This window comes from Nomascus leucogenys, chromosome 5 (genome assembly GCF_006542625.1).
Source record: "Nomascus leucogenys isolate Asia chromosome 5, Asia_NLE_v1, whole genome shotgun sequence".
NCBI lineage: Eukaryota > Metazoa > Chordata > Mammalia > Primates > Hylobatidae > Nomascus > Nomascus leucogenys.
Window position 1 is genome coordinate 50,435,441 of NC_044385.1, and position 19,791 is coordinate 50,455,231.

General features: G+C 44.1%; 1 protein-coding gene across 5 annotated transcripts in view; it reads right to left on the bottom strand.

The window, feature by feature from the left end:
• Positions 1 to 19,791, bottom strand: part of HHAT (hedgehog acyltransferase) — a 357,081-nt gene that overhangs the window by 271,927 nt on the left and 65,363 nt on the right. For 3 of the 5 annotated variants that reach the window (XM_012506702.2, XM_012506700.2, XM_003273026.2), the window contains 2 exons: positions 11,999 to 12,193; positions 7,977 to 8,192 (listed from right to left, as the gene is read on the bottom strand). The exons of 1 other annotated variant lie outside the window; for it this stretch is intronic. In XM_012506702.2, the coding sequence (XP_012362156.2) occupies positions 7,977 to 8,192; positions 11,999 to 12,193 (411 nt within the window). The remainder of the gene's footprint in view (positions 1 to 7,976; positions 8,193 to 11,998; positions 12,194 to 19,791) is intronic. One more of the 5 variants, XM_003273027.2, reaches the window with a different exon arrangement.

The window sequence follows — 19,791 nt, forward strand, 5'->3', positions numbered from 1 at the left end:
TTAAAAAAAAAATTTTTTAAGACACAGTTTCAGTCTGTCACCTAGGTTGGAGTGCAGTGGCACAATCTCAGCTCACCCCAACCTCTGCCTCCTGGGTTCAAGCAATTCCTGTGCCTTAGCCTCCCAAGTAGCTGGGATTACAGGCACATACCACCACACCTGGCTATTTTTTGTATTTGTAGTAGAGACGGGGTTTCTCCACATTGGCCAGGCTGGTCTCAAACTCCTGACCTCCAGTGATCCGCCCACCTCAGCCTCCCAAAGCGCTGAGATTACAGGTGTGAGTCACCGTGCCCAGCCAAATTGGTTCTTTTTTAAATCAGAGAAAAAGTAATGTGACCTTACAATATTGCGAATATTTGGGCCCTCTCTGTTAGTGAGGCAAATGTATTCGAGACCTCTGCTTCTTCATCCTGCTTCTCCAAATGCCTGGCATCAGAACTTCTGCCAGGAAGCCCAGCATCCTCTATCAGTGAGTGTTCTTCTCCATGTTTCATGCTAGACTTTTATTTCTCCTTTCCTTCCCCCTTCACTCTTAGATTTTTTTTTTTTTTGGTAGCTATGCACTGAGTTATTCTTGGTTCATTCTCAACCCTTTTCCAGCTCTCATTAGGTCCAGCAAGTTCATTTTGACCTAATAACCACTACCAAAATAAGGCATGATTACAAACACACTGCTATGGTCTGCATGTTTGTGCCCCTCTAAAATTCATATGTTGAAATCCTAACCCCCAAGGAGACGGTACTAAGAGGTGGGGTCTTTGAGAAGAGATTAGGTCATGAGAGCAGAGCCTTCATGATTAGGATTAGTGCTGTCATCAAGGAAACCTCAGAGAGTTAGCTAGTCCCTTCTACCACATGAAGACAGTGAGAAGGTGCCAATCTATGAACAAGGAAGCAGGCCCTCACCAGACACTGAATCTGCCAGCTCACTGATCATGGAATTCCCAGACTCCAGAACTGTAAGCAATACATTTATGTTGCTTATAAGCCAACCAGTTTATAGTATTTTGTTACAGCAGCTCAAATGGACTACGGCAGAAAATCAGTACCAAGAGTGGGAGTGCTGCTGTAACAAATATCCAAAAATATGCAAGTAGTGTGGAAGGGGTAATGGATAGAAGCTGGAAGAGTTTGGAGATGCATGCTTTAAGAAGTATACATTGCTGTAAATGGATCTTTAAGGGAAATTTTGGCGAGGGCTCAGAAGGAAAGGAGAAGAGCTGTAGAGAAAGCCTCAATATTCTTAGAGAATAGCTGAGCAGCAGTGAACAGAATGTTGGTGGAAATATGCATGGTAAAGGCCAATCTGATGATTTCTTAGACAAGAGAAACATGGTATTGAAAACTGAATGAAAAGCAATCCTGTTATGAACCAGCAAAGAACTTGGCTGAATTGTGTTCATATCCTAGTGTTTTGTGGAAGGCAGAATTTGTGAGTAATGAAATTGGATATTTAGCTAAAGCCATTTTTAAGCAAAGTGTTGAAGGTGCAACTTGGCTCCTCTTGACTGTTTATAGTAAAACAGCAGAGGAGAAAAGTGATTTAAAGACAAAATTGTTAATCAAAAGGGAAGCAGAACTTAAAGATTTGGAAAACTCTCAGCCTTTCCATACTGTCAAGAATGAGAAAGCCTGTTCAGGAGAGAACATCGAGAATGTGGCCAAACAACCACCTGATAAGGTTAGTCAGCTGTTTAAACAGAAGCCAGGACCTCCTGTCCAAGACAATAGAAGAGTGATCACAAAGGGAATTCAGTCATGAAAACTATTTTTGTTCAATGTGCATCAAATAATGAAAGGCTGGAAAGATATATACCAAATGTCAACAGTGGTAATCTTCGGATGGTGAGATTTTAGTTTAACATTTTACAGTTAAAATTGGTTCTTTTCAGTCAGAGAAAAAGTAATGTAATATTAAATACTGTGAATATTTTGACCCTCTCTGCTGCCACCATCATCACAGGCCAGAGTGCAAAGGCCTAGGGGACAGAGCAATTGCAGATGCAAAGGAGGGGCTGTCACTGCCCAGTCCTGCCTCACACTGTGGGCTCTGCTCCCCACTCCCTGTCACCACACTCCTTGGCTGCCCCAAGGGTGGCTACTGTGGGCCCCAGTGCAGTGTAGTTGGCACTGCAACCAGCAAAACTGTGAGAGGGTGTGGCTGCCTCCACCTTGATTTCTAACAATGCCTAGAGAGCCATGGGGCCCAGACAAAGAACTGCACAAAGGCAGGGCCCAGCAGAGCCATGAGAGTAGCACTGCTGTGATGACCCCAGACCAGTAGAGCCACCAGCTCAAGATTCTGGCCTTGGCCGGGCGCGGTGGCTCACGCTTGTAATCCCAGCACTTTGGGAGGCCGAGGGGGGCAGATCACGAGGTCAGGAGATCAAGACCACGGTGAAACCCCGTCTCTACTAAAAATACAAAAAATTAGCTGGCGTGGTGGTGGGCGCCTGTAGTCCCAGCTACTCGGAGAGGCTGAGGCAGGAGAATGGCGTGAACCCGGGAGGCGGAGCTTGCAGTGAGCCGAGATTGCGCCACTGCACTCCAGCCTGGGCGACAGAGCGAGACTCCGTCTCAAAAAAAAAAAAAAAAAAAAAATCCAAAATTTGTCCCTTGTCGACCCAGCAGGAAGAACAGACAGACCATATATAGACTATCTAATGTGCAGGGCGGCTCTCTTGCCTGCATGCGAAGTATTTCATTTAAGACATTTCAAACCTAGGGGACTGCCAAACCTTTAGACCACTGGAAACTGCCACCATGGAAATTGTGAAGTTCAGGCATCACTAAAAAATACACATTAACTCATCTGCAAAGTGCACTTCAAAATGCATTATATTTTAAAACCTCATTTCATGCAAATTGCATAAAAAGGAATAGCTATGCCTTTCTCTTTCTTCCAAATATATTCTGATGATTAAAAATGACAGTTCTCAAAGATGAAAGGTTCTTTTTCTTCACACACGAATAATACATATGTTTGTGAGCACCAAACAAAAGCCCTCCCCAGAGGCAGATACTCAACTGGGCCACCTGGGCCACTAACTTATTGGCTTCTCTCTGCTTGGGTCTAGCAGGCCTTGTGGCAGTTGTTGTATTCCTTTATACTGGTCAGAGACCATACCCCTACTCCTAACAAATCATTCCCTAATCAGACCCACATTACTCCCACCCCCTAGCCATCCAGACCAAGGCCAGTGACATCCAGTGAGCTCTCCCAGAACAGCAAGTGGGGCCTGCAGGTGTTGCTGCCACCAAGGCTGGTACTTGGTCCAGCCTGCTTGAGCCTCCAGACCTTCACGTCCACTAGGCCACACTCCATCCCCCTCTAACTCCTCTCACACACCAAGTCAGCGCAACAAGGCTCATGTCTTGATTCCCTTCACTCTATCTGCATTGTAATAGCCTCTCTTTGCCTCTGTTTCCCTGTCTGTAAAGTGATCATGACAGTATCTCTCTCATAGGTTGTGAGGATTAAACAAGCTAGAATGGCCAGGCACAATGGTGTGTGCCTGTAATCCCAGCACTTTGGGAGGCCAAAGCAAGAGGATCACTTGAGGCCAGGAGTTTGAGACCAGCCTGGGCAACACAGCGAGACCTCATCTCTAGAAATGTATTTTTAAAAAATTAGCCAGGTGTGGTGATGCATACCTATAGTCCTAGCTACTCAGGAGGCTGAGGTGGGAGGATCACTTGAGCTCAGGAGGCCAAAGCTACAGTGAGCTATGACTGCACCATCGCACTCCAACCTGGGTGTCAGAGTGAGACCATCTCAAACATTTTATGTTAGAATATATAAAGCGTGGCTCAGACTAAATGATCAGCTAGTATATTTTATTACAATTAGCATGATTCCAGGTACTCTGAGAACCAGAGCCCATGCCAAGTACTAAACAAAGCCTCTGGGACATTGACTGCCTTACATAGCTCTTGCCAGTCCCAGCAACTCTTGGACTGCCCCCATCCCTTTCCTGCAGCAACTGCCTGGGTCTCTCTTCAAACAGATGGAACCAGCACACTGGCCTCTTCTGAGCCCAAGCATGGCCATGGCCCAGAGTCCTCTGCTGCTGTGCCTGCCTACCAGACTGGATACCCAGGATCTCACTTCTGACCTTAACTACCCTAGAATTACACTTGCTTTCTGGCCAATCATCACAATAATAAAAGTAAGAGGCCAAGCATGGTGGCTCACACCTGTAACCCCAGCACTTTAGGAGGCCGAGGTGGGCAGATCACCTGAGGTCAGGAGTTCGAGACCAGCCTGGCCAACATGGTGAAACCCCATCTCCACTAAAAATACAAAAATTAGCTGGGTGTGTTGGTGCACGCCTATAATTCCAGCTACTTGGGAGGCTGAGGCACAAGAATCACTTGATACCAGGAGGTGGAGGTTGCAGTGAGCTAAAGTTGTGCCACTGCACTCCAGCCTGGGCAACTGAGCCAGACTCTGTCTCAAATAATAATAATAATAATAATAATAATAATAATAAGAGTAGGAATTAACACTTTATAGTATTAACGTGTCAAATCACATTACCTATACACAATCATTTAATCCTCACAGCAATCCTGAGGGAGGCACTATTATTCTTCCCATTTCACTGATAAGAAGACTGAGGCATAAGTAAGGTAAATAACTCAGCAAGCACTCTCAAACCGAAGCACAGCAGGGATTCGAACCCTGGAGGGTGGGCTCCAGGACTTTTGCTCTTAACCTCCATGCCGAATTCCCTATTTGACCACTGGCTTCTCTAAGGTGGGAGAGCACAGTGCCCAGCAAGGAAGAGTCCCTGGCCCACCACACTAAGGCTGCTCTTCGCCCCAGTGTGCACGCCACACCAGTCAACCTCTTCAAGACGTCGTGGCCCCAGCCTCCAGGCTAAGCAAGTAAACACCATGTCCTTCCCTTCCCTAAGTCCCCCAGGATCCCTGCCTCACCGCTGACTTGGTATCCGAGTTGCACAGAAACATGAGAGAAAAACAAATCAGGCCCGTGTTCCTAAAACTCTAAATGCCACCAGAAATAGCTTTCAAGTTAAGGCACAGAGGAAAATTTTTACCTGTTCGTGACTAATTATGCAAATTTCACATGCTTTACATTGCAGAAGACACCTCTTCTATACCTCCCTCATTTTGTGTATGTAAATTGGGTGGAAGACACATTCTCCAGGAGTATGCCTAAAACTAACATTGTCATTTGATCTTTTGGAGTTTGCAGACACTGGGTGAAGATTTCCCGCTGGGGCTGGTTTCCACAATGGGGCACTGCTGCCCCCTGGTGGTGCAGCGTCATTCTCCTGCTCTACGTTATTTTTAAGCATTGACCTGCCAGTCTAAGAACCATGCATTTCAATATTTCCAATCCTTATAGCTGAAGGCATTTCATGCATGCATTCATTCAAGCATTCATTCAAAGCAAATCTTACAAGTTCTTCCAACTAGCTTTCTTTCCCCACCTCCCAGCCTTTTCCTTCTTGGCTTCTCTGAAAGAACCCTTTCACTACAAGCCCCCTTTAAAGCCCCCTCCCCCACAGAAGGGAAGTTTCCCACAGCCACCTTCAGCAAGTGCAGAAAACTCCTGGCTTTTTAAATTTGCCCTATATCTTACTGAACACTTATCCTTTTCTAGAATGACTGTTCTATGAATACTCCCCCAAACATAGAGGTTTTAATTTGCCCTTTCGAGTTCCCTGCTGTCAGCAACTACTATTGTTTTGGAAGGGGTTAAAAAAGAGAGAGAGAGAGAGAGGGAAGGAAAAGAGATGGATAAAACCCAGAGTGTCTATACCTGGCCCCTATAGGAAGCAACCTGCCCCTTCACTTCCCCAGACTGAGACTCAAGAGAATGAGAGCCCTTGGCTAAGGATTTAGGTGGGAAATAATCTTCAAGCGTGCCTCTGTGTGACACAGGACCCTGCTAGAGGCCTCTAATATTCTTACTAGACCCTAAAAGGCACAATTTGAAAAGGGAGGCCAGGCTCAAGCCCGTAATCCTAGCACTTTGGGAGGCTGAGGGCAGATTGCCTAACCTCAGGAGTTAGAGACAGGCCTGGGAAACATAGCAAAACCTGGTCTCTACTAAAAATACAAAAATTTAGCTGGACTTGCTGGCGCATGCCTGTAATCCAGCTACTCAGGGGGCTCAGACACGGGAATCACTTGAATCCAGGAGGTGGAGGTTGCAGTAAGCTGAGATTGCACCACTGCACTCCAGCCTGGGTGACAGAGTAAGACTCTGTCTCAAAAAAAGAAGAAAAAGGAGGTGAGAAATAACAGAAACAATTATTTTGCATAATAACAAAGTACAGAGCATACAGGGCAAAGCTTATATATAAGAGGAAGTTAGGAAAATAATCTGTTTCCTCCTAATGGATTTAGTTTATGTTTCTCTGAAAATTACCAGCCATCCTCAGGGGTGTCTGTGTGTGGATGTTTGGTCCAAAAGTTATTGGCTGGCAAACTGAGAAGAATTCAAAAGTTCACAAAGGTAAGCAGACTGTAAAAGAGAGGAACCCACCCTATGCTGTGCCCACGCTACCTTTACTCCCACCCTCTTCCTGGAGGGCCTGTTAAACCACCTTCCTGGGCTTTATCCCTAGAGGTTCTGATTCAGGAGGTTGGAGAGGACCTGAGAATTTGTATTTCTAACAAGTTCTCTGGCAATACTGATGCTGCTGGTCCGGGAACCACACTTTGCAAATCATCGAGTTAGAAGATCAGCTGCCGTCATTAAACCATCTCTTTTACACAATAATTTTAAACACAATTTCAAATGCAGATTTTAAATTCCTTCAGGACAAAAGAATGATTCCAAACCGAGGTATGAGAAACCATAGACGAAACATATGTCTAGAATTTCAATTTCACTTGCAGATTTCTAGAGATATAAAAAGTTACGTACTTTCACTGGAAATTTTAGAACATTATGTTATTGTCATAAAGCAAAAATATATTCTTGAATACAATGCGTAATTCAGTGGAACTTTGAGGACAAAATAAGATTTCTAAGAACCCTCCTTTTTCAGGGAGCAACTTTCCTGTTGCTGCCCAGAAATGTGCAACACTGCTGCTTGCCCTGCCCCTTCCAGGTGTGTGGATGTGTGGGTATGTGTTCTGCGTGTGCATGCACGTGTGTGTATGCACATACATGTTATTCTCTCCTCCATGAGGATTGTTTTGTTGGTGGGGGATAGAATATCCCTTGAGAAACACTGTTTTAGGCATTGTCAATGACCAATTCCTTAGGTGAATTAACTTAACAATTATGTTCCATGAAACTAGGTGTAGGTTGAGGAGGCAGGAAAAAAAAGGAAGTTCTAAACAAGGGGGAAAAGTGAAGTGGGGGGAACAACGAAGGTAGCTTAACATGGCATTTCAGACAAGGATGCCATCCGAGGAAGGCAGGCAAGGGGCCTGGGCACAAAGGGGGGGTCCAGACCTGAACACACACCATTGCCTTCGAACTTGAAGTCAACGCCGCTGTTTTCACATCTAGGTCACCCTGAACAGCTCCCAGGCTATGGCAAGACTATTTCTTAAGCAGCTTGTGAATATAAAAGGAAACATATTACTTGCCAAGCAACAGCTTCGACAGTTTCCTTTTCTATTCCTTCAAGTAATAGCATCATAATCAAATTTTTCCTTTCCTTTCCTTGGGACTTCGCCACAGTGGATACCAACTCCCAGACTCCTCGTTGTGCCCCACTCATTAATCCTGGTTGCCAGAGTTCACTGAAAATCAAGGTGGGACCCCCTAGAGCTGACATATCTGATGGGTCAAACTTTATTTTAAAGGCTTATTTCTCATATCTATTTCATCTATTACAAAAACACCTCATGAGAACTAATAGTATGTGTTGTAAATCTGTGGGCACCTCTGAATGAAATGGCTCAACAGTCAGAGAAGACCAGAGCAACAGCGACAAAGGCTTAAGCTACAGAATCCCAATCCCATCCCCAGCAGGCTCTACCTGTTTGATGAAATCCGGGAAACTGAGGATGGGCCCGTTGTGTAAGACTGGATAATAAAAGACATAGGCCAGCATCCAGGGAAAGGAATAGGAGGTCGATGCAGCAGGCAGCTGCTGCCAGCAGAGCTCCAGGCTGAAGCTGGTGTAGTAGAGGCAGCGAACGGTCAGCGTGAACTGCAGCAGGTAGTACTCGTTTTCTGTCTTGTACCACCTTCTCTACAAAATCAAAAGGAGAGAACAACCTTTGAGTGGCCAGCAGGGACATGATCCAGTCCCACTGCAGGTGCTGGCCAGCAGGGCCACCTTCATCTGAGCATCCCAGGGGGCTCTGGAAAGGCGACCTCTTCTTCAGGCAGAGTGGCTGTGCCATAAAAGGCAATCGAGAACCAATGAACGCCAGGTAAATCTCATTGGTAATCAAAGCAAGCAGTTAATGAGCAGTAGGAAAAAGGACCTCTCTAATGTAAACTTAGCATTAGGTCTGACACAACATAACGAAGGTTTTCCCAGTTACGCATGAATCAGATATATCCAGGACATAAGGTGCAGATTAGCTACATCCAGTGGATACTTTGACAGCTTCTTCAACAATTCAGATAACAAAGAGGGGCTTAAAATGTCCCATGGGATTTCTGTCTTCAATGTATTTTTCTTTTTGCTCTTTTGTTATCAGTTTGGCTCTACATTTAGTTGAGTAGCATTTGTCAAATAAGCCGTACAGACAAATATTTAAAAAAAAAAAAAAAAACAGTCCCTGCCGTCAATATGTTAAATTCTCATACAGGACATAGATGTGTAAAAATGCAATTATAATAGAGCATGAAACAAGAAACAACCTGTGCAAAAATATGCATGGAACAAAAAATGAGAAGGAAATACAATAAAATGTTAATATCAGGGAGTAAAATCATGAAGTATTTTCTAATTTCTATATTTTTCTATATTTTCCATGTTTTCCAAAAACACATTTAGTGAGAAAAACTATTTATGGAAATACATACAAGAAATAGAACTTGGGTCAAAGGAGAAAGTAATTAATTTGATCCATCAGGGTCTCTTAAAGCTGTACACAGAAAAACCAACCACTGAACAGTTTCTATGTCTTGTACAAGACTTTAGCAGCCACCAAGGGGAAAGAGGATAATCATATCAGGAGAACCACATGTGCAAAAGCATGGAAACCCAGCTAGTTTCTAATCATATGATCTCCTCCCTCAGTGTTTTTCACATCACTGTAAAATTTGCAGAACAAATGAATATTTATTCACCTCCAACATCCATAACTGATGCTAATTGTCCCCAAATAAATGATAAATGAAATTAGGTTCTGTTTGTACACTTGCCAGGTCCCCAAAAAGTTAGGTATGAGCTTGTTTCTATTTTTACTGTAAATCTGTTTTTAAGCACACTTGCTTAAATGGTTGCCTAATCATTCTGGGAAGTATCTTTCATTAAAATGGAGTGATTATCTGATATACTCTCGTAAGTCCAGATTTTGACATATGTGCTTAAAATATCAGCTCCACATCATTAATTAGAGTGAGAAAAATTAAGGTAGACTAAAAACAGCAAAAAATACTTGAACTTTCAAAATGCTACAATTTTCACAAAATCACTTAACATAGATTATCCTGTGTGACTCTCAGAACAATCCCATGAGGAAGGAAGAGGATTTATTACTTCCATTTTCCAAATGATGAGATTGAGGCTCAGAGGTTAAATGACTGCTCCAGCTTCAGAGTAGGAAGAGACGGGGAATAGAAGAGACTAGGAACCAGGTCATGCTTCTCACATTTCCCATCATGTTCCTTCCCATCACTGTGTTGATGCAGGGCATGTGAATGCTAAGTGCTGTCACCTGGATCAATGAATGAGTGACTGAATGAATGAATAAAAAAAGATACCATGGGAGTTCCAGTCCCACAATCATTGAAGAAAGAATATCCAACACTGTCCAAGATTTTGAATGTGCCTATGGAGATCCTAGGGGGTTAGAGAAAGGGATAGGTGTGTGCAGTGTCCCCAAAGCTCTATGTGATGCCTGGTCACTTACATGCTACTGTTTTATTGTGTCCCAGTTTGTAAGAGCCAGCAGCTCTCAGAGCAGTGTGGGACACTAACTGATCTGTTTTTCTGTGGCCCTCTTATTTCTTACCTTTAGAGACTGAGGTCTAAGCTGTACTTTGAAAGAGAATCCGATGGACAGGGATGATGAGAAGGTTGGTTCCAAGAGACGGCATAAACATATGTAAATGTGCAAAGGGCAAAGGTAAGCAGATAGGCCTGACTCAAAATAACAGCTCCTGCCAGTTGGGCAGTGTTTGGGAACCCGGCTAGGAAGGAGAAGGTCGATGAAGGTGGGAAACACCAATGGTCCTGCCCTCGGCATATGACCCCCAATGTTTTCCAAGCTGCGCATCTCTCAGGCTGGCTGTTCTCAGAGTCGACTGACCCTGAAGGTGAAGGGCTCTGAAGCTGAGTGCCCAGAACTAGACCCTGGAGCTGGGGCCTTGGACTTGTGTTCTTCTTGCCATGCATTTCCCCTTAAAAGAAAGCTCCCACTTCTGGATGGTTGAGAGTTCCACACAGACTCTGCCTTTACTCCCCTGCAGCCACAGACCTTGGCAGCTCCAAATTGAACATGTAAAGGGTGTATTCAACAGACAAGTGAGAGAAGGAACCTCACAGAGCCTGAGTGGGCCTGAGATAGCCTGAGGGGCCTAAGCTTCATTTGCATAAGCAGGGCTAGGTCATTCCAGTTACCAAAGACAGAAACAGATAGTCCAGAGCTGTCCAGGGGATGCTAGCCACTGCCCAGGAGATGATCAGAGAACACACAACAGAAATCAGAAAATGCAGTGCAAGAAGAATTTGCTGATAGGTGTAATCGCCTCAGCAAGGCACAGCACAACTCCTCGACTTGGAAGGCAGTCTCTCTGTCATCCACCATTCTCTGGGTCAAGTCTGATGGGCACTCAAAGTAAAAATGCATTGTTATTGTGACTAAGAAAAAAATAAAGCTAAAAGGTAAGTGCCTACAAAATAAGATTTTACTAATGCAAACAAAAGCCATAAAGCAGTGTGGTTTGAGCCCAGTGTCCTCCTCTATTAGCACAAACAATGGATAGGTGGTTGAGTCTGTCAAAATGCCTCTGGGTTTACAAAAATGAAAGCTTGGTCTGTGCCCTTTGGGGCTAAACACTTTGTTTTCACTATCTAAATTGAAAGAGCTTCCACTGGGTCACATGAGTAGATAATAAATCTATTCCTGGCCGGGCACAATGGCTCACACCTGTAATCCCAGCACTTTGGGAGGCCAATACGGGCAGATCACATGAAGCCAGGAGTTTGAGGCCAGCCCGGCCAACATGGTGAAACCCCATCTCTACTAAAAATATAAAAATTAACTGGGTATGGTGGCAGGTACCTGTAATCCCAGCTACTCGGTTGACCGAGGCACAAGAATCGCTTGAACCCAGGAGGTGGAGGTTGCAGTGAGCCAAGATCGCGCCACTGCACTTCAGCCCTGGGTGACAGAGCAAGACTCCATCTCAATAAATGAATAAATAAATCTGTTCCATCAACTAGGAAGAAGAAAAAGACCTGACTTACCACCACATGGCCATTGTGGCCATCAGACGAGTTGAGTGACATGTGCGTTCCCTATAAATTGTAGGGCACTCTCCAGACGATTTTTAGTAAACCATCTGTTTGTTTCTTCTCTCTTTGTTCCTGACCCTCTGGCCCTGTGACATCTGGCACCCCACATGCCCACCCAAACTGGGAGAGATGGTGCAGGGCCAGCCCTGGGCAATCTCACGGGGCTAACACACAGCCAGGAATGATAGGATTGCAGAATGCACCACTAGGGTTCACATGTAGCAACCCTGTATGGCCACTATGGGGAGCCCCATCACGGTTCTAAAATCATCTCTTGTCTGAAAACCAAGGTGTCTACTGGGATCAAGGCAAAGCCAAAGGGGCCTTCTCTGGATTCCCAATGGTAACCAGAAAACACTTACCTTAACTTCCTCCACACCCTGCAGCCTCAATGTGGAGAGGAGGAGGAGAGAACAGAGCCACGTCAGGAGCTGAGACCGGAACTGGGCCACGCAGAAAGAGATGGTGGTATGGAGCAAAACCATGGCCACACCAGGGGTCCCCAGCACACACCAGCAGGCCCACATCCCATAGAGCATGAGAATCCAGGGTCTGTGCTGCAGACAGGATGGGGCCCATCCAGAGAGAGACAGGGAGGGAGAGGGGAGGGAGGAAAATAAAGAGAAGTGAGCTCATGGAATTGATATCGAAGGTTCTACATGTAAGAGGATCACGTTTAATTACCCAATAAAGAAACTCTTATCACTGCCCTGGGAACTTTGGTACAACACAGACAAACAAAATTCAGAGGGACTTTCCACATTAACCGCCAGAGTCCCATCAGCTCCACCCAGAAGCAAGTAACCACTCTCCTGCCTTCAACCAAAGCCACTCAGACCCCTGGGTCACACAACAATAAGATATTGGATTGACTTTCAACAGACACAATGGAAGCCAGAAGACAGCTGGAAAACTGCCAACTGGACCACATCCTACATACACCATCCTTCAGAACTGAAGGTGAGAGAAAGTATTAGTACACATTTCCAGTAAGACTTATTAAGAAAACTGGGCCATCCAAACCACAAAAGACTTTCCAAAGTCTAAGCCAGAGATTTTAAATATGTAGGGTTTTTTTACATTTTTTATTTTTTGCATATTGATTAGTCAAATTTATGTCATAGAAAAATTGCATCTTACCTGCCTTATGAGCTATTGAGGACTTTGCATAGTCTACCTGATTGATACATTTATTCCCATTTTAGGAGAATCACAGATTTTTATCTAATCATCAAGTAATTTATAGTTATCACATTGAATAAGTAGATGAATTAACATGTCTTTGCCTTGTGATATAACCTTGGTCAGACCTGATGGGGAAATCCTTAAAAACCACAACGTTTTAACTTTGAGATGCAAGGTATTATTGTGGTTTAATGATTCAAGCTTTGAAGTCTAACTGCCTAAATTCAAATGCTTGTGTCTCATAACTACCTGTGTGACCTGAGGCAAATGACTCCATCTCTGTGGATTCATTTCTTCATATATAAAACTGGGATATCCCAGCACTTTGGGAGGCCGAGGCGGGTGCATCACCTGAGGTCAGGAGTTCAAGACCAGCCTGACCAACATGGCAAAACCCCATCTCTACTAAAAATACAAAAATTAGCCAGGTAGGATAGGTGACTGTAATCCCAATACCCGAGAGGTTGAGGCAGGAGAATCCCTGGAACTCAGGAGGCAGAGGTTGCTGTGAGCCGAGATCGCACCATTGCACTCCAGCCTGGGCAACAGAGCAAGACTCCATCTCAAAAACAAAACAAAACTGGAATAATAACAGTATCTCCTTCATGGGGTGGATACACAGGAAGGACTCTACAAATACAGTTGTTATTCCCATAGGGAAATGTGATGTCTCACGGGCACGCATTTTAAAATGTGGATCCCTGGAACACACCGAATTGAAAAGTGAGAAGCGCCTGACCTTAGGTCTTCTTGTGGAAACAAAGACTTTTTTCAGGGCAAGACAGGTGTGGAGTGTAAATTGCAAATCCCGTGCTTTGATGCTAACTCTTTCAAAATATTGCCTACCTACCATTCTTTCCCAAACCTATACTCTAGCTCAAGAGAACATTTTAAATATGAGACTAGATCAGCCATTTTTAAGTTCCAAGAAAACTAGAGAAATGTGAAGTTCATTTTTACTATTTTTCCATCCTACTACCCACAGAAAACAGCCACATAAATTTGCTTCAAACCCTCACCTCTGGGCAGAGTCCAATTGTAAGGAATACATCGCCAAAGACTATTTTAAGAGGTAGTTTTAACAAATGAAAAAAAGGGGGTTCTTTTCCAACATGACCTACAGCATTTACCAACGGAATTCTTTTTTGCGCATGTGTGGCTACATACATAGACACAGTTAAGTTTTTATTAAGTGCTATTTGATCCATTTGGAAAAAGCCTGTTTGCTGGGATTCATTTGGGAACTTACCACAGACTGAAGCTGCTTCAACTTGGAAAATGCTGAAAGAACCTTCAGGAAATACTTGATAGTGCTGTGTAAACCCCATTTACTTGAGAGACTATGATGAATTTAACAGTGGTCTCCAAAGCCACCTTGGGGCAGACAAATTTGTCCCATATTCATCCCCCACTGTTTCCCTGCTGCTAAACAGTACAGGCAGATGACACTTAATACTGTTCTAAGACATCACAGGACACGCTCTCACATGAGCCTCATGTTATCTACCCATCTTAATATTACCCACTGAGTCTCCCCAAGTACAAGCAGCTCTACTATATACATCCATGATGCACAGGCAATGAAAAGATGTGAATAACGCAAAAAGAATCACCTACACAAAACTGTTGTATAGATTAGAATCCCACTAAAATGTTGATTTTCATACTTTGTCTATAAAAATGCCATTGGAATGAATCCTATCCCCAAAACACCATTAAAATCCTGCAAGAGGAGAATCACTTGAACCTGGGAGGCAGAGGTTACAGTGAGCCAAGATCGCGCCATTGCGCTCCAGCCTGGGAGACAAGAGTAAAACTCCATCTCAAAATAAGTAATAAACAAGTAAATAAAATCCTGCTAGAGCAGAATCAGCCTCCCACGTCTTGCAATCCAGCTGGCATCACGGCAGGGCAGTCCCCATTATAGAGATAGCCCTTAGGGCACAGCTGCCCAGCCACGATCCCTCCCATGCACATACCTAGATCTCAAGCACTATGAAGAGGGTTCTAAGACAAAAGGGTGACATGGCCCAGCAGGGTGAGCAGCAGCATTGCATGCACGGCCTGCTTCTCTGGGCAGCAGAAGAGCTTTTTCTAAGCATTTCAAAGGCCGGTTTCATAAGCAAAGGCCTAAGAATAGCCTTGTCCCATCCATCTCTACTCCAAATGTGCTTATGTATTTATCAACCTTTTTTCTCTCTGAAGTAAAAATGCTTAACTATTAGTATTAAGCCTCTGACATCAACCAGGCCAGAATTTTTTTTAACTTTTCAAAAATAAAAAAATAAAATGTGCTGCATTTTGTTCCAAAACAACACTTCTGACTCATCACTAGAAAGGCTTTCAGATTTGCTTTCCCCAAGTTCTCAGGGTAATAAGAGCAGACATACAAGATTTGGTCACACACGTACTGTACGTCAAACTCACGTTTAAAAACCCACCTGAAACACCAAAATAGCCCAATTCATTTAAATTACAAGGTTCAAATTATGAAGATGATTGGGAATTACTTGTTATTTGAAAGAAGACACAAAGAATCACATTGATCACATAAAGTGTGTAAGTAAAACATGGCCTCAATGTTGGATTGTGATGTTTCTGATTTATAGATTCCAATTGCGTACAACTTTTATATAATGTTCTTTCTCAGATTTTTGAGATAGTTGTATTCACATATACATACAAGAGACATCCCTTGTATACTTTACCCAGTTTCTTCCTATGGCACAGTTTTTAAAACCGCAAATATCACAACCAGGATATTGATGGTGCTGCAATGCACCAAACTTATTCAGATTTCCCTAGTTTCACTTGTATTAATTTATTGTGTGTGTTTAGTTCTATACAATTTTATCACACGTATAGGTTTGGTATCTACCACGGTAAAAACGCAGAACAGCTCCATCACCACAAGGATTCCTCGTGTTGCCATTTTATACCACATTTACCTCCTTCCCACTCCTCTGATCACCCCCATCCCTAATCTTGACAACGAGTAACCTCTTCTCCATTTCAAAGATTGGCTTTTTTCACTCAGCGTAATTTCCTGCAGATTCATCCAAGTTGCTGTATCAATGGTTTGCTCCTTTTCACTGCTGAGCAGTGTTCCATGATGTGGGTATACCACAGCTTGTTAGCCATTTACCTACTGGAGGCTATCTAGACTGCTTGCAATTTGGGGCTATTACAAATAAAACTTATGCAAACATACATGTATAGATTTTTGTGTAAAAATAAGTTTTCGGCCGGGCGCGGTGGCTCAAGCTTGTAATCCCAGCACTTTGGGAGGCCGAGGCGGGCAGATCACAAGGTCAGGAGATCAAGACCACGGTGAAACCCCGTCTCTACTAAAAGCACAAAAAATTAGCCAGGCATGGTGGCGGGTGCCTGTAGTCCCAGCTACTCGGAGAGGCTGAGGCAGGAGAATGGCATGAACTCGGGAGGCGGAGCTTGCAGTGAGCCGAGATGGCACCACTGCACTCCAGCCTGGGTGACAGAGCGAGACTCCATCTCAAAAAAATAAATAAATAAATAAATAAGTTTTCGTTTATCTGGGATAAATGCCCAAGAGCACACTTGCTGGGGTGCAAGGTAGTTGCATATTTAGTTCTATAATAAACTATAAAACAGTTTTCCAGCATGGCTGTAGCATTATACTTTCCTGCCAGCAATGCATGCGTGATCCACTTTATTCACATCCTTGCCAGCATTTGATGCTGTTACTATGTTCTATCTGAGCCATTCTGGTAAGTGTGTAATGACATCTCATTGTGGTTTTAATTTGAATTTATCATGTTCTTTTAAAAGGTATCAAAGCATGAGTGACCTGAAGCTTGAGATGAGTTTGCTGGAGCACAGGATGACAGCCCCACCGAACTACTCTGACCCTCCTTTAATGCTCTTTATTCCAGGTTCTTCCATTTCTAATAGGAGATGAAACAGAAAGCAGGGGAAGAGGGCAAGTGTTTAAAAGTCTGATGAAAAATAAGAAAGTATACTCTATTTTTATAGCAGTGGAGACAAAGCCAGACTGAACGCTACGGCCTTTTTGATGAGACATAGATCTTACTAACCCTGGTTGACTTAAGCAGGCATCCTTCCCCTCTGCTCCCTGGGTCTACACTGAACCACTCTCAAAACAGAGTCTGACTACTTGATAGTCTCCTTAACAGGCTAAACTCCTGCCTTCTTTAGATTATAGTAATGTGAGCCCAGAAGCTAGCACAGTGCCTAGCATATTATCACGTGTTTCATAACCATCGGATGGAAGGATGGAGAGAACAGTTGCATGGATGGATAGCTGGGTAGATGGATATGCTTTCCCAAGTCTTGGAATTTAACCTTGTGATCATGACTAAGAAGAAACAAGAAAATAGCACTAAAATGTGGGCTTTGGAGCCCAATAATGTGAAAACCTACTGGCTTCCAAAGTCTCTACCTGTCCTACTTAACCCCTTAGAAACAATGGCTGTTTTGCTAATGTAGGTAGAATGGAAGAGAGACATTTCACATCTCACTGCCTATTACCTGTTTGCCACTCACAGCATCTCTTAACAACTCCACTTCTGTTGGGGGAAAATCTCCAACAGTTAACAACTGATGGGGCATAGGTACCAATCCAGGAAAGTGGATTCCTGTTATAGAGGCTTCTATCCATCACCCCAGCCATCTCCCGGGAGAATAACCAGTTGAGCTGGCAGAGCTCCAAGGATGGAATCAATGCCCCTAAGAAAAGACTACAGATTTGCCCTCCTTTCTTTTGAAATCCCTACTCTTAAAACCTTCTTCATAAGGAGTCAGGAAAAACTGCCAGACAATGCCCCTTCTCACACCATCTGTTTCTACTTCAGCTCATTCTGTGCCAAGGGTGCCAAGTGATAACAGGATGTGCCTGAGTGCGTTCCCTCCTTAGAGTTTACCTCTGTAGGGAGGAGTGAAAGTGTAGAGCCTTGGTCAGAATTCCTGTTGGCAACATTATCAGACGTCCCTGCCTATTAATTCTTTTTGCACATCTGCCAAGAAACCACTCAATGGGAGCATTATTTGGGAAATAAGAAAGGGAATCAATCAATAATCTTATGTATGACATAATTTATTTCATGCTACATAATCAATAGCAGCTGCCACTGAAATATATATGTATTATATATACATACATATGTATATATAATCTCCCCAAACAGAAAAATACAACCCACCCATCCCAGAGTCTGAACAACTGCATCCCATTTCCTGGGAGCAAAGGCCAGCAGGCCCATATAAAAGGAATTTCATCCCTCCTTAGACATGCACTGATGGAGGTAGAAGGGGCTGATTCCAGGAAAATCATTAGCACATGAGATTTCTATTCGGTGCATGGATTTGGGAATGTCCTGGAAAAGAGCCCTGCTCCCTGCAGCCTTCCAGAGGTTGGTTAACTCATCTCACTCAGCTCCATGGGTCAGGCTTCTCCGCCCTTTGCATATCCTGCGCCTGATGAGCTCAGCCTCTCAGCCAGTTGCTAATGATGTGGGTTCTCCCCGTCAGAGGCACAGTGAGAACCCGGCTCTGTGGTTAGCAACAGCACCCACCCTCAGCCCTACACCAGGCCAGTCTTCTCAAAAAGTTCACACAGGGGTATTTTTTGGTTCTGAGGGCAGAGAACACAATGTCTCAGGTGGTGGTGAGGCCACAGTTGGCGTTCATGAAAGAAGGCAACTGTCTGACCCGCGACATCCAATCCAATCATAACAAAGGCACAGGCAAAGCTCAGAGCCATGATTCAGCCTTCCCTCCAAGGGCACTGGCTCCTGATGAAGTCTCACCAAAACCCAAAGAGAGAGCCTCATCCAGGGAAAGGGTGTTTAACTGAGCCAAGGAACTCAGTGGAAAGTTTTATTTCTTACCATGGCAAAAAAAGATAGATCATGCTTTTGAAAATAAAAATAACCTGTCACTTCTCCATGGGAGGAGGTGGAATGAGCCAAGGAAGAGACGAGATTAGATAGTAGATAAAGGAGAAGGCTAGAATCCTTCAGGGCTTAAGGCTATAACAGCAAGAATTGCTAAAGCCTGTCCCTGCGTAGTGTTGCCTATAGTTTAGGATGCCTCAGAGAATGGGGAGAAAAAAAAAAAGGACAAGTGCAGCCTAAATCTTCCACCCCGAGTAAGTACCAAAAACAACTACCCGAATTAAGGCCATCTGGAACACTTAGTCCAGGTGGTGAAAGCAGAGAGCTAATGAGGCCAACGCTGTGGTTCATACTTATGTAAGGGCCAAGCAAACTCAGACAAAGAAAGCACTGTGCCCCAGCCACAGGCAGAACCCGGCCCACCAGCTGTCTCACAAATCAAACCTGTGGTCACCCAGAGGATGAGAGAGGCACATACAGAGGGAGATGACTCAGTGCTCACTCTGCCTCATTCCAAGAAAAATGCAAAAGAATACCTCCTACTGACATTGGATAAGATGTGCTCTGCAGAGAAAAAGACTAGTCCACCTGTCCACCCCTGCCTGGTAACAAGATGTGGGAAGCTGAAATAAGTAAACTCCATTTCCTTCAAGCCACAGCTCAAAAGCCACCTTCTCAGAGGCCTGCCCTGAAACCAGAATGGCAGGTGAGGCCCACACCTTCTCCCATCGTAACGTGCCCAGCCAACCACATCAGGTACAGAAGAGTGAGCCGTATTTGCTTTCCTAACTTCCCACTCAACTGTGACTCCCCAAGGGAAGGGGCTGTGTTTCTCAATCCTTTCCCCCAGGACCCAAGACAAGCTTGAAAAGACCATCAGTATGGGAACATTGGTACGGATGCTAGACATGGCCTATGCCCTTGAGGATTTTGGAATCTCAAGACGGTCACCTCCATTCTTGAACACCATAAACTGCTCCCAGGAGCAAATGCCGGCAGATGACAGCAGCAGACACCATCTATTGGGCTGTCCTCATGTGCAAGCATAACCCTGAAAAACATTTGATTATCAGACCCTC